The sequence below is a fragment of the Pocillopora damicornis genome, chromosome 1 (genome assembly GCF_964200805.1).
Source record: "Pocillopora damicornis chromosome 1, jaPocDami1.2, whole genome shotgun sequence".
Classification (NCBI taxonomy): domain Eukaryota; kingdom Metazoa; phylum Cnidaria; class Anthozoa; order Scleractinia; family Pocilloporidae; genus Pocillopora; species Pocillopora damicornis.
In genome coordinates this window covers 6302017-6315369 of record NC_142670.1, presented here as the reverse complement: position 1 = coordinate 6315369, position 13353 = coordinate 6302017, and the positions used below count along the sequence as shown (strand labels likewise).

At 37.9% G+C, this 13353-nt stretch overlaps 2 protein-coding genes and 1 pseudogene across 3 annotated transcripts in view; 2 read left to right on the top strand and 1 right to left on the bottom strand.

Annotated features, from left to right (window-relative positions):
• The window catches only part of LOC149051612 (uncharacterized), a 418635-nt pseudogene extending 405588 nt beyond the window's left edge, over positions 1-13047 (bottom strand). Inside the window, exons 1-2 of the transcript XR_016189166.1 lie at positions 12888-13047; positions 11824-11955 (exon numbers count right to left, since the gene is read on the bottom strand). The product of XR_016189166.1 is annotated as an uncharacterized LOC149051612 (transcript). The remainder of the gene's footprint in view (positions 1-11823; positions 11956-12887) is intronic.
• LOC149051614 (uncharacterized) lies at positions 5-2531 on the top strand. The gene is made up of 3 exons (XM_089185972.1): positions 5-133; positions 574-763; positions 1350-2531. Exons 1-3 carry the CDS (start codon positions 17-19, stop codon positions 1457-1459), a joined length of 417 nt encoding a protein of 138 aa, XP_089042098.1. The 5' UTR covers positions 5-16; the 3' UTR covers positions 1460-2531.
• Positions 3828-7040, top strand: LOC149051613 (adhesion G protein-coupled receptor D1-like). The gene is made up of 5 exons (XM_089186043.1): positions 3828-4515; positions 4933-5015; positions 5156-5276; positions 6329-6370; positions 6548-7040. Exons 1-5 carry the CDS (start codon positions 4456-4458, stop codon positions 6617-6619), a joined length of 378 nt encoding a protein of 125 aa, XP_089042169.1. The 5' UTR covers positions 3828-4455; the 3' UTR covers positions 6620-7040.
• Positions 13048-13353: the final 306 nt, after the last annotated feature.

Here is a 13353-nt window from a genome sequence, read left to right as displayed (position 1 = left end):
AAACGAAAAAACTCGCATGCAGTTTTCGATTATATTGACAAATACAACCGACTCGTCGTATTTGGGCAGAATCAAAGTGAAACAGTGTCTGACACTGAATTTTCCTGCCATTAAGCTAACACCATCAAGCGAGGTAGGTGTATTTGATTTTCTTGCAACATTTTTAGTCTCTATAGTTATTGGTCCTTTAATTCCACCCTTTAAAGAGTGTACAAACAGATCCCCCCCCCAACCCGAGTCCGCATATAGTTATCGATATAAGTTCGACTTTCGCGCGAATCATGCAAAGCTCGAAATGTAATCGCGAGTACGTTCTTTCTTATGCTATCAGTATTTCTTATGCTATTTGCATTCCCTATGTTGTTTCTAATGTTTTAATCAGTTGTTCCATTCTTGATGTATTATGTTCGTAATACTTTACCTAGAAATTCCTGGTAATGAGGTGTAAATAGAGGAGTTCGATCAAGAGGTCGGGAAATTAAACTCCACTTAAGTTATTGCTGGCGCCTTGGTTAAAGAAAGCTCAATTTTCCACAGACTGTGAAACCCATGAATTTATTAATTCTTTCTCAGTTCCCAGTCAAGAAAGTTGTTAACAACATCCTAAAAGAAGTGACCAACTCTTCTGTAAATAAAGTAACTAAGGAAAATATGGAACGCGCTTTCTTCACTGTTACTGATTTGGAGGAGTTCTTTGGGAATTATGCTCAAAATCACCTTAATCAAACCGTACCTAAGATTGACATCCGTGGTGAACATGCAGGTAAGTAGATCTTAAAAGCTGATTTGGAAGTTTTTATGATTCCTATTTCAGAGTTCATAAATACATGCATCATTCGTGGCAGATTTTAGAAAAAATTTGCCAAACGCTACTAGTTTTTCGACGTTCTGGGGGTAAACTTTGTCTGTAGCAACCCTTTATCGACTCATTTTCGCGACATATGAAATGTCTTCTACCTCTTTTTTGCAGTTTTATAACAGCAAAGTCCTATCGCTTGTCAGTTATCTCCAATTCCAAGAATTCTTTTTATTTTACATGTGCTCTTTAATATCGTCATAGTTATGAATCGGTCATAAAAGAGTGAAAAAAAATGAATGGAATGAATAAATAAATTGAAAAAATAAAAATAAGAAATCATTTTAATTCATCGCAGTGATTTGTTTTTTGATTTAAAAATGATCACCAGCACTTTATCTGACAATTGAATGGAGAACGCTCCTTTGACTGATGATCCATGCAAACTACTCGCATTTACTAAAACTTTTGAGGACGATAACTTGTGACTACTATGAAAGCATCTGCATTTATTTTGGCCCTCACTTAGTATAAGTCGCTGTTTTGCAATTAGATATTTTGGTCAGGAAGATTTTCCACGAAAATGAGACGAGAGTAGAACTTGTGGATGATAAAGGAGAAAACTACGTCAGTGTCCCTGTTACAGGCTTGGATAACGGTTAGAAAGCTAATCTTTACTCTTTTTTTTTTTAAAGCATAGAAAATAATATATTTTTGCCGCATTATTCAAATCATTTTAGCGATTATCAGTGTTATTGGTCAAAGGGGGGCTGGGTTTCAATTTATAACGAACATTCAAACTGAATCGCTAATATCTTAATCCAGTTGTTTTGGTTTTCTTTTACCTGTTTATGTCTCCTTTGGTCGAAATATTTTATTCTTATTACAAGTTGGGCATGCCAATGAAACACACTAATAAACTCGCAGGGTTTTTAAACTGTGACAACTTATGTTTTTTTCTCGACATTCTCGTAGCATTATCAAATTAGGAAATCGTTTCCATCATTACATCTTAGGATCAGTTGTACTTTGTGTCATTTACAAAGATCTCCATGAAGTATTCCTAACAGGCCAGACCGACTCTGCTCCTGTCACTAAAATCAGGTTTGCTAAAACTTAGTATTGCATAGAGTATATTTCATCTCAAATAAATCTGTTTTGGTGCGCTAATAACTTACATAGGGCATTTTAATAAGAAGAATTTACTCGACCTAAATTTGAATTCCTCTTTTTTTTTTAGTTTCTTTCGTGTTGATCATGTTTTGCTATCTTTTTATTAACTTATCTTTTTGTCTTTTGTCGGTCTGTTTGTTTTCTTTTTTATTTGTCTTTTGGGAATTCAACAGTAATATCTTGTCTGCAACGATATGGTCGAGGAACAACACTTTCAGGAAAAATGTAACATTAAAATTTAAAAACCTACTGGTAAGTTACAATTTATTAAGAAAGAAAATTCGTAACTTATCTTTTGTTTTGATTTGATTTAATTTGTTTCTTCTTCTTCTTAATAATATTATTATTATTGTTATTAATGTTATTATTATTAATAGTATTATTATTATCATTATTTCCATGAATATTATTATCATCATCATCACTATTATCTTTATTATTATAATTTCTATTGTTATTAATATCATCATCGTATCACGTCAAGATCCTATTTCTTTTTCAAGGAGTTTCTTTAAAGCGAGAGGAACTAGACTAGAAATCTTGTAAACAATTCTTTACATGTATCCAAAGTGATAAGGAGGGGTCTGAAACATGACAGGACGGAAAACGGGAGGTACTTACAGTGCACGCATTTTCCGTCCTGTCATGATTCCGGCAAGAGCACTCCCACCTCCTCATCAGCCAGCTAGTCGCTGCACTACGTAATAATAACGGTACTTTACGGTTTTAGGATGCACCGAAGAGAAGCTGCGTGTTTTGGAATACTTCAAAAAACAGGTAAACAGCTCTGGATGAATTGATGACATCGTTCACGTCAAATTATCAATTTGCTAAAGAACTTTGCTTTTGTGCACTGGTACATCACATTGTGTGGTCACCTTTTACTCCTTCTTTTCCTCCTTCTCAGCTTCCGCATGCTCAGCGGTCTATAAAGCTGGCAGCTGGCAGTTGTTTTGTTCATTTCGAATCTAAATACTGCTCTTCTGACTGTTTTCTGCTGTCATTCTAGTTGGTCAGGACAAGGGTGCCTCCTAACATCGAGGAACGAATCTCACACCGAGTGCAGCTGCAATCATTTGACTCACTTTGCAGTTCTTATGCAGTTTGACAGAGGAACCAGCGGTAACGTTTTAACTAAGGTAGGAATATCGCTAAACACACATGCATTGATTTCAGAAGGAACTAAGACTAGACAACATTGACGTGGCACTTTTTCCTACATGTCCACAATCCAAGTAGATGGTGTGTAGCCCTCTTCCGTTACTAATATTGAATCGCCGTTTTTCTATTCATTCTTAAGACTGACGAGAAAGCGCTGGAAATTCTTACATATGTGGGCTTGTCTTTCTCTCTGGTTGGAATATCTTTAACAATCACCAGTTATGCTGTTCTTACGTAAGTACATAATATAGTTCCACCCAAGAATTCTAAAGCAAGCTCAGAATATAGACCAACAAGAAATTATATCAGTTTAAATGTGTGAAGTTTAGATTCATTTAAGCAGCCAAGTCGAATCAAAAATATAACCAGGCTTTGTATAAATGAGAATGGAACTGATTTAGAATAAAATCAGTTGTTTATTTTTGATCAGAGACATGAGTGGACCTTTATCTCAGATTCGAGTGAGTCTAGTCGCTTCACTTGGTGCAGGTCAAATTATCTTCCCAACTGGAAGTGGTGCTGTCGAGAACAAGGTGAGATATTGTATCAAACGAGAAGAGAAGAATCTTCTTTGTTAAATCTTAATGACACTGATGCAAATCTTAACTCAACGTTTTTATTCTTGTGCAGTCCGCCTGTGTTACAGTAGCAGCTTTTGTGCAATATTTCCTAATGGCCGCTTTCTGCTGGATGTTGATCGAGGGAGTTTATCTCTACCTGTTTGTTGTAAAAGTTTACAACATCGACGATAAGATGAAGGTTTCACATGGATTTTCATGGGGTAACTATGAATTAGAAACCCATTCTCTCTTTGATAATCTTTGGAAAAGTAAAACATGACTTACCATGAACATTGCGAACACGATCATCGTCTTAGACATCATCATCATTTGACTCTGTTGTCACTTCGAATTTCGAATCCACAGGTCTACCCGCCGTCGTTGTTTCCATATCGTTGGGCATTGCAGCAGGAACCGGACCGGGGATTAAAAGCTATATCAGTGCAAATTTGTAAGAAGTGAATGATTTTTTTCTCGTGTGATTTCCCTGTCGCGAATCCTCATTTAATGTTGTATTTTTCTTGGCTTTGTTTTTCCGTTTTTGTCTATTGTTTTTGTTATTATTGTTATTGTTTTTGGTTTAATTGATTGGTTTGATGCTGCTGTTGTTGTTGTTTTTGTTGTTTTGTTATTTCTATGTTCTTTTGTATTACTTGTCATCAAACCTAACATGGAGGGTACTGCGTACATGCATTCGCAAAAAAAAATTAATTAACTGATAATGTATTAAAAGTGTCAGATACTTGATTTTTATTCAGCTGCTGGATGTCATCCTCTAATGGCATGATCTGGATATTTGTTGTATTCGTTGTACTGATCGAGTTGGTAAGTTGAATTCTTATATTTTTTTCGTTTCCCTCTTTCACGCTTTGCCTTTAGTTATCATTGCATCGTGAGCATTTCTTTCGCTTGCCGCTTTTTTTTAACCTCGTTGACTCTGTTCAATAGTTTTCAACGAAATATAAAATATGTACGAAATACACATTTTTCTTGAGGTGGCCTTTATTTCGGGAGATGCCGTCAGCGGTTACCACGCAAGATTTTCAGGTTGGGTCCTGACTCGAGTCTCTCCCGGGTTGTTGTTTTGTGTTGTTTGGCGAATGGAATGATGAGGGGGGGAAGGGTTAAACTTTTAAAGAACATCCAATAAGGCCGATAGGAGAACTTAGCTCAAGTACAAACTTCTCTTTCCTTTGTATAGTTAAATTGTTTTTGTTTCGTTCTATTTTGTTTTGCTTCCAGTTAAACACGCTGATACTGGTACGAGTTATCAAGGAGATGAAAAACATGCAGCATGCAAAAGACAAAATCAGTGAACAAATGAGGTAAGTATTTTAGTGGCGCAAGTGGTAGATCCATATAAGTCATTATCCACTTACTTTGCTGTCTCATACAAATAATGCCAACTCACAACAATAATAAAAGGAAATTATATTGATTTTATTATTTTTCCGTGATTCTATAGACTTGGTGTCAGGGCATGCGTGTTGATGATTCCTTTGCTAGGGATCACGTGGCTATTTGGTCTTCTGTCGCCCATGCACAAAGCGTTTGCCTACATTTTCACAATTTTCAACTCCACTCAGGTAAACTGAATACAGCTTTTAGTGAATGAAGTCCGTGCTCATACGGAACCAACGTAAAAGAGCGATTGGTGGATTTAACTCTGATTGAGATATTTCTGTTTTAAGTATGAATCTTGACAAAGGTAAAAGTCAGTGCTCAGAGCGCATCTCATCTCAGGGTACAAGTTCACCCGGCCCAAATATCTATTATGAATTCGTCTCTCCTGACACAAAAATAACTTTCAAATTATCCCATTAATACATACTTGAAAAAAACTCACCCTACGTGGCTGATGAACTTATAACAGTTACAACATTATTTAGTAAACGGTGTTCAACCCTTTAACTTCCAAGATATTATTAGTAATTCTCCTCACTGTCTGCTATACAATTCTTCTGATTTTACTTGTGAGAATTTGGCATTGGATCAGCTTATAATCCCCTAATTGATACTTTTCTTGGTTCTCATCACTTGTCTTCTTGATTTGTATTGATATTGTAAGGAGAAATTCTGTCTTAGTCACTCATGGGAATTAAAGGTTTGAAAAAGGAAAAAAGGGAAAAACAGATCATGATTGTACGATTTGTCCATAACAACAACGACCCTCTTTACAATTATGTGAAAAAGAGAAATTCAGTTTTCCTGGGTAAAAGGAAACCTCAATATAACAAAACATTTAGTTATTTTTTACCAGTGGTCAAAGTTTTGCTTATTGAAACGGAGTCGATTTAGGACATGACAAGAAAACACTAATGGCGTCACAATCGAATACCTGAGATGATAAAAGTTTTCTTGATCTAATTATATTCCTCTCGATACTCCTGAAATGTGTGAAAAATACCGCGTGAAGGCAAGGAGTTGTACTACCCCTTCTTTTAAGGTTTACTAAGTGGTAAACTTTGTGTAATTCAGAGACAGAGTAGAGAACTTGTGATTAATAACAGTAAAGGTTCGGACATTTTTGCCGCCCAGCAACATTCAGTACTAAGAGGTTTAGGGTTGGGGGCTTGAATGAAAGCGCTTTGAATCTTCTAAAGGCGTTAATGTGATTTCCCACATTGTGATTTCACAGGGCTTCTTAATATTCCTCCTTCACTGCGTGAAAAACTCAGAGGTATGTTGTTCAAGATTATTTTGAAGTCTCTTTGTAAGCTTTAGATTTTTTCTTAGATTTTTACCAGGCAGGCCTTCCGCTTTGAAATAAGGAATTAAATTCGATGGTTTTATATGTGCGAAGCACATGGAGTTGTACAATTCTTGAGATCGTTTTGATATCAACTTATTAATGCAGATTAGATCTCGCTTCAAAAGAAGGATCACTGGTGCTACCCTAGCAGCAGATGAAATAAGAGGCAGTAAATGAGCTTCGCAAGTAAATGAAATCATCAACGTGATATTGCCAAGGAAAATCAATGTTCAGCCTCGCAATAACCATGAAAGTGGCCTTGAAATCTCCGAGATCTGAGTCGTCACCGTAGTGTTTTTCCTTAGCTTAGATTTATGCATATCTTAAATTAAATTCGTTAAGAAAATCTTAGAGCAGATATAAATAATCAGCTTCAGAAGGCTCTGACAGCTTTGTATTGATCCGAAAAGTAATAAGAGAAAATCTCACGTATTCATGATTTAAGGTCTCCTCCTTGTCGAATAAAAGAGCACTGGATACAGTTGTGTTAAGAAGGTTTAGCTAGCATCCAAGACAGGAAGAAATTTGAAATAATATTGATGAAAGCCTTTCATTGTTAATAAATGAGCAATCAATACGTTTTATATTCTCGTGGTTTTAATTTGACATGTTAAAATACCAACAAAAGCAGCAACAGTGCTAACTTGTAGCAATTCTCAGAGAAAGAAAAGTTTGCATCAATGATGATAATCAAATTACAATTCCTTTATCTACCTTGTTTTTAGTAAAGGTAGGACAAGAAACCAATCATAAAGGGCTTATCTGAACAGAAAAATCTCTGGAACAAGTGCTCCACCCCCTTAACCAGGGTGCACTCGTCGACCTTTTGCCAGATAGGTGCGAATTCCATGCATTGAATCCAAAGGAAAATTCGCGACGTAAGCAGCGAGGTTTTTGAATGAAATGCCGGAACAGTCCCCAAGGGCTCACAACTCATTATTTAAGGGGAATAGGCTAAATATTAATGTCTTCATCGTCGTTTTCCATGTGCGCATACAAAATGTGTGAATTACATGAGATGTCTACTCACAAAAAAAATGTATCTTTCCAACTGTTACAGTATCTCCTCTTATGATACGGGAATTTTAACAGTGTGCGGGGATATTGTTTTGGTCATAAACGTAATGAAAACTCCTCAACAGCACCGACCTGCGTAATCAGACCTGGCTGAGTTCGACGTTCTACAAAGCAGTATCTAACCCAGCTATTCATGTGAGCCACATTTATGACAAACTTCTCATTTCTTAATGTTTTGTTACCACTATTCATAGCTGCAAAATAGAGGAGGGGGTGGGGGGTTGCATATTCTTATGGGCCCCCCACCCCCTCTCCTCCTCCCTTATCCCCTTCATCGGCTTTCCATTAGTGTTGGCGACGATTGATCCACCTGAAAACCATGTGACCACCTAAAATCCCAGCCTTCTACCCTAAGCTTTGGATAAAAACTAGCTCGTAAGAGCCAAGGAGGCCCTTGTGGTTTTTCGATGAAGATTTTGAAATTTGAATAAATAAAGTAATAGAGCGTGTACGACCATATAAAACCGTTTATGCAAACAATAGATCAATGTAAATCATGTAAAGGCGCCAACATGGCTGCCACGTTTTCTGGAGCTCTTCGCCTATTTACCATTTTTGGTGTTCTTTTCGTTTTGAATGCTGCCCAAGAATGCTACAATTGTCACTATAGGGGGGCTGAAAGTCCTTGGCTTTTCAAACATATTTTATCCAAGTTTACTACTCCTAAATTTAGAGTTCGCCGGCCGGTGGTGTTGTGGGGCGTCCATGGTCTAACCTTGCTTGCAGTACCGGAGAAATATATCACGCTAGATATCACTATAGATATGGACGTAGAGTCACAACCGGGTCCAGAGATAGACAGGAGTTTCGGAGGAGTTAATAAGAACTACCCGATGTTAATGCGAACTAAGCCAGCGTCTTTGAAATGCTCTGAACTCTTGTCTCTCCGAAACAGAGCTTTCAAGCCATCTCCGGCCGTTCTATCTCAGTTCAAGTCACTCGGCATTCTGAAATACCGTGGGCAACATAGTGCTCGAATCTCACGATCCATCTCAACCAAGAAAATCCCGGTGATGCAAGGCCGCCGTTTCACCAAGGCTGAAGGTCGGAAAGTGGATCGGAGTAACTTAATTAACATTCCGCGTGTCAACACAACCGACAAAACATCCACCTCTAAATCAAAGGGTCTCGCTGTCCCAAAATGTTTGTTTACGAACATTTGTGGTTTGTCGAAAACAAAAAGTCGTGTACGAGCACCTGTGGCGCTTGAGGCTGACCTGAGATCTCAGGATATTGATGTGTGTATTGTCAGTGAAACTCATCTTTCCACTAATATGCCGGACGCCGTGGTGAATATCCCAAATTACAATGTGTTCAGGCGGGACAGAGGTTGGGCAGACTTGGACAAAAGGAAAAAAGGGGGTGTTGCGGTCTATGTGAGAGACAGTCTTAAAGCCTTGGATGTCTATCGGTCCAATTTATATGAATTTATTGCTTTAACAGTGCAGTTGCCGTCCGATCACATTATGCTAATTTGCGGCCTGTATAATCCTCCCAAGCATAGCTACCGGGATCTCGACTTAATTAATTATATAATATCTTTTGTGGACCTTGTGTTGAACAAACACCCAGAAGCGGCTATTGTCTGTGGTGGCGATGTTAATCGTTTGGATATGCAAGAATTTAAGGCTTTGTCTGGCTGGGATTTCGTGGTTGATTTTCCCACGCGGGGTAACGCGTGCTTGGATAACTGTATGACCAACCGAGCGGATCTGTTCGGTCAAGCATATTCCATACATATGCTTATTAAGACAGACCATGAAGGCTTTGTTTTACCGGCGGGATTAAAGCTTAAACCTATGCGCCGAAAAGTTCTTGTGCGGGACTGTAGGGAACATCGGAAACAGTCATTTTATATGGCACTCGCTGCGCTGGACTGGAGTGACGTCCTCAATGAGGTGGACATAAACAAGGCGGTCGAGGTGCTTGAGGTAAAGATTTGTGCAGTGATGAATAAGTTTATGCCGCAAAAATCTGTACGCATGTCATCGCGTGACCCAGTTTGGATGTCCCCATTAGTCAAGTGTATGCTGAGGACTAAGTCCCATATATCTTTAAAGAATAAGGAACGCCTGTCTTCATTTAATAAGCGCATTTCTGAGCTGATAACCGAGAACAGAAGAAAACTGGCTGCCATTGGTAGCGGTGAGTGGTGGAAGGGCGTGGACGCCCTATCGCAGCGTCGCAGGTCATCGTTGATAAATTTGGACAAGAACTCTCTAGTTCGTCTGAACGACTACTTCGCCAACCTGTGCTATGATGACACTTACGTTAGACCTAGTGATATGGATATCCCGGACAGTGTAAAGCCCCCAAAAATATCTGAGCGGTGTGTCTGGAATACCTTAGTTCATGCAAAGAAAACCGCAACGGGACCAGACGACCTTCCGTACTGGATCTGGAAACTGTGCTGAGCTACTCACACCAATCGTCACTCACGTTTGGAATCTGTCGCTGTCTACTCATACATGGCCAGACTCCTGGAAAAGGGCAAATGTTAATCCTCTCCCCAAAGTGAACATGCCTATAGAGGACTCAGACTACCGTGGTATTAATGTTACTCCCGTTATTGCCCGGTTGTTTGAGAAGGTCGTGTATCGTACACAAGCACAGTCAGTCATTGAGAGCAACCTGAGCCACACCCAATTTGCATATAGACAGGCGGGTAGTTGCACAAATGCCTTGCTCGCTATCCAGCACCAGACATACAAGTATTTAGATAGTAGTGACTATAGCGCAGTGCGAATTTTTACCATTGACTTCAGTAAGGCTTTCGATTTTGTGAACCATGCTATTTTGTCTGCCAAACTGAAACAGCTACCTCTAAATCCGTACATTATCAATTGGTATCATAGTTTCCTCTATGCAAGACAACAACGTGTTGTTAGTTATAATTTTTTAGGACAGTGGAAACTTGTCAATAGAGGAACCACACAAGGTAGTGTAAGCGGACCGTATCTTTTTAATATATTTTTGAACGATTTGGAGATTTTTTTTAATGGTTGCCCTGTGCTTTTTAAATATGCCGATGATTCCACTATTCTTTCGCCTATCACTAGGAATAGTGACCCGTCTGCCGACTTAGTAGGACAGTTCTTAACATGGTGTAAAGACAATAGAATGGTCTGCAACCCTTGCAAATGTAAAGAGCTGGTTGTTAGAAAGAAAAATCATAATGTACTCTACTCTCCAATTAATAATATTCCCCAATGTAATAGCTTCGTTTTACTAGGAGTAACTTTACAGAGTGATGGAAAATTTGATGAGCATGTAAGAACTAAGCTTGTCAAAGCAAACAAGTGTTTACACGTCCTACGAACATTGAGAAAGGAACATTACTCTCAGGCAGAGATTGATCATCTTTTTATATCGATTGTTTTGGCTAATTTTAGCTATGCACTTTCAGTCTATGGGGCATCTGAGTCCGATCTTACGGTTGTACAAAATTTTTTAGACCGATGTCATAAACGCGGTTTTATCTCATTTCCAGTTTTTATCAAGAACCTTTTAAACAAACAAGACAGAAACATTTTGAAGAAACTAAAATCAACGGATTGCCACCCCCTGAAAGATATCATTCCTGTCCAAAAGACATATCTACACAATCTCAGGAAAAAAGGCTGCGCGCGCCCGAAAATTAATACACAGCGCTTTATGAACACATTTGTAAATAGGTTGATATTTAAGCTCCATTTATTGTAATGATATACTTTTTAATTCATAATATGTATGTAGATTTCTGTAGCTTTTTCAATTCATTGTAACATAAGATATGTAGTTTTATCTTATGATGGAATAAAGACTTTATTATTTATTATATTATTATTATTATTATTATTAGATAAAAAGCACAAACATATTTACCGATCAATTTATGACTTTCAAGCATTGGCTGAGACCAAAAATTTTCTGTAACAAACATGCTTTATTATTCCGTTTTCGTATTTTTTCGAATGTAAGTGAAACTCCCGACGTCGTGTTATGGTGCACGACCGTGCGGTACATAAGGATTTTTCACCATAGTAGCTCCTCGGGGAATAGGAAGTACTTGCGCACGCGATCTGTTACCATAACATAAAATATTTCCTCGTGTGGATCATGCCGAATGAGGCTTTCTGCCGTATAAAACTGTGACCAAATGGAATTGCAAATTTTTTTGATGGTGTGTCATGTAAAATTTTCCTTTTTGTTGTTCTGATGCAGAATCTCTGCATGAGAACGAGCTGGAGCACAAAAGGGCAGAATTCCACTGTAAGATATAGGAAGCGGAATATAAGGCTAGGAAATCCGCCCCTTCCTCTTACCTGATACTGGATTACAAGTCTTTCCGTCTCCAGTAGACGTTTGGTTACACGAACACGTGTAGGATCCAATGATGTTAGTATATAAAGCAAAACTATGTCAGTTAAAAGCACCAGTGGTACACTCGTCGACATCTGAGAGACATAAACAAACAAGTAATCAAATTAATATTCTCAAGGAAACAGAAGGCAAAGAAGCAAAAAACGCAACAATTTCAGAAGAATAATTAACAATTATTTACCAAGGTAAAGGTGAATAGAGGTGATTCACCACCACCTTCACCGGCGAGGTGAGTAATTGTTCTAGTTTATACTACACAGCTGCCTCAAAAAAGTTTACTTCTTTCAATATAATGAAAAATGGTCGGAAACTATACCTTTGACGCGCCATTCTGTCTATTCGGCTTCTTATGAATGGGACTAGAGAAGGGAAAGGAGACATAAAAAAGTAATCACGAAACAAAGTTACTGGTCAAGAGTTATGTCCCTGTTCATGTACAGTTTTGCTATTCATCTTCGAGGTGTGGTATTTACTAATCCTATTTTTTATTCAACTTTCATACATTGTACGAATTCCGACTTTCTGATTGGCTGATTTGTGCCGCGTGATACTGGGTTGTGACGAAACAACGTCCTTGTCGTCATTTTTGTACTGTAATAGCCGTGGTGTAAATTCAACGCAATATTGTCATTACACCATGGCTTTGGCTGACTTAAAGTTTGACGATTTCTCAGATGCAGACATTGGTTCTCTAATTGATGATGTAATTCCTAAAAACACCAAGAAAGCAACTGCTTGGGGAATAAGTGTTTGAGAGGTATGGTTGCGAATTTCAAATTTTTTTAGTCAGGCTAGTTGATGTGTTTCAGCGTGTTTTCAACAGTATAAATTCAGTGTATTCAGTTTAATTAATAAAAATATTAACGCACTCATTGCTTGTGAATTATCGGCATTTACCTGTACGCGTTCACAAACAATGAACTCGAAATGTTCTATACCGGACTTGGAAATTTTAAATGCATCACTTTTGATTGCATTCTCCTAACCGCTTATACTGATTACTCACCAGTGCAAGTTTTCCCATTTCCTGAATACCCAGCCTTGCATTTACGTGTATGGGACCCAATGATATTATTACAAACGGCGTTGACGTCACAGTTGTAATAATTGGAAGAACACTCGTCTATATCTAATAGAAAAGTATGAAAATCCTCAATAAAACTCATTTAGAAATTTCCCAGGGCTGACAAAACGATAAATATGGAATTTTCCTCTCGTGTTTACTTCAATAACGTTTTGTAGGAATATTAATATTGGTAAAATAACAGCAGAAGAAAAACATAAATGGTTTGTGGATGTTGAGACAGGTGGGCTGTTGGGTTTATTTTATTACCTTGGGAAAATCCACTAATGTTTAGGGCAGTGAGATGGAAACGAGGGAAAAATCTCAGAATTTTGCCTTTAAGGTGTAGTGAAGTATTTTATGGAATACGAATAGCTAGAGAACTTAAGCAAAACTGCACGTTAGCAAC

Coding starts and splice junctions, on each gene's coding strand:
- LOC149051614 (XM_089185972.1), top strand. CDS start 17: ATGCAGTTTTCGATTATATTGACAAATACAACCGACTCGTCGTATTTG. Junction 134..573: donor AGCTAACACCATCAAGCGAG/GTAGGTGTATTT, acceptor ATTCTTTCTCAG/TTCCCAGTCAAGAAAGTTGT. Junction 764..1,349: donor CATCCGTGGTGAACATGCAG/GTAAGTAGATCT, acceptor TTTTGCAATTAG/ATATTTTGGTCAGGAAGATT.
- LOC149051613 (XM_089186043.1), top strand. CDS start 4,456: ATGTCATCCTCTAATGGCATGATCTGGATATTTGTTGTATTCGTTGTA. Junction 5,277..6,328: donor CAATTTTCAACTCCACTCAG/GTAAACTGAATA, acceptor GTGATTTCACAG/GGCTTCTTAATATTCCTCCT. Junction 6,371..6,547: donor ACTGCGTGAAAAACTCAGAG/GTATGTTGTTCA, acceptor TTATTAATGCAG/ATTAGATCTCGCTTCAAAAG.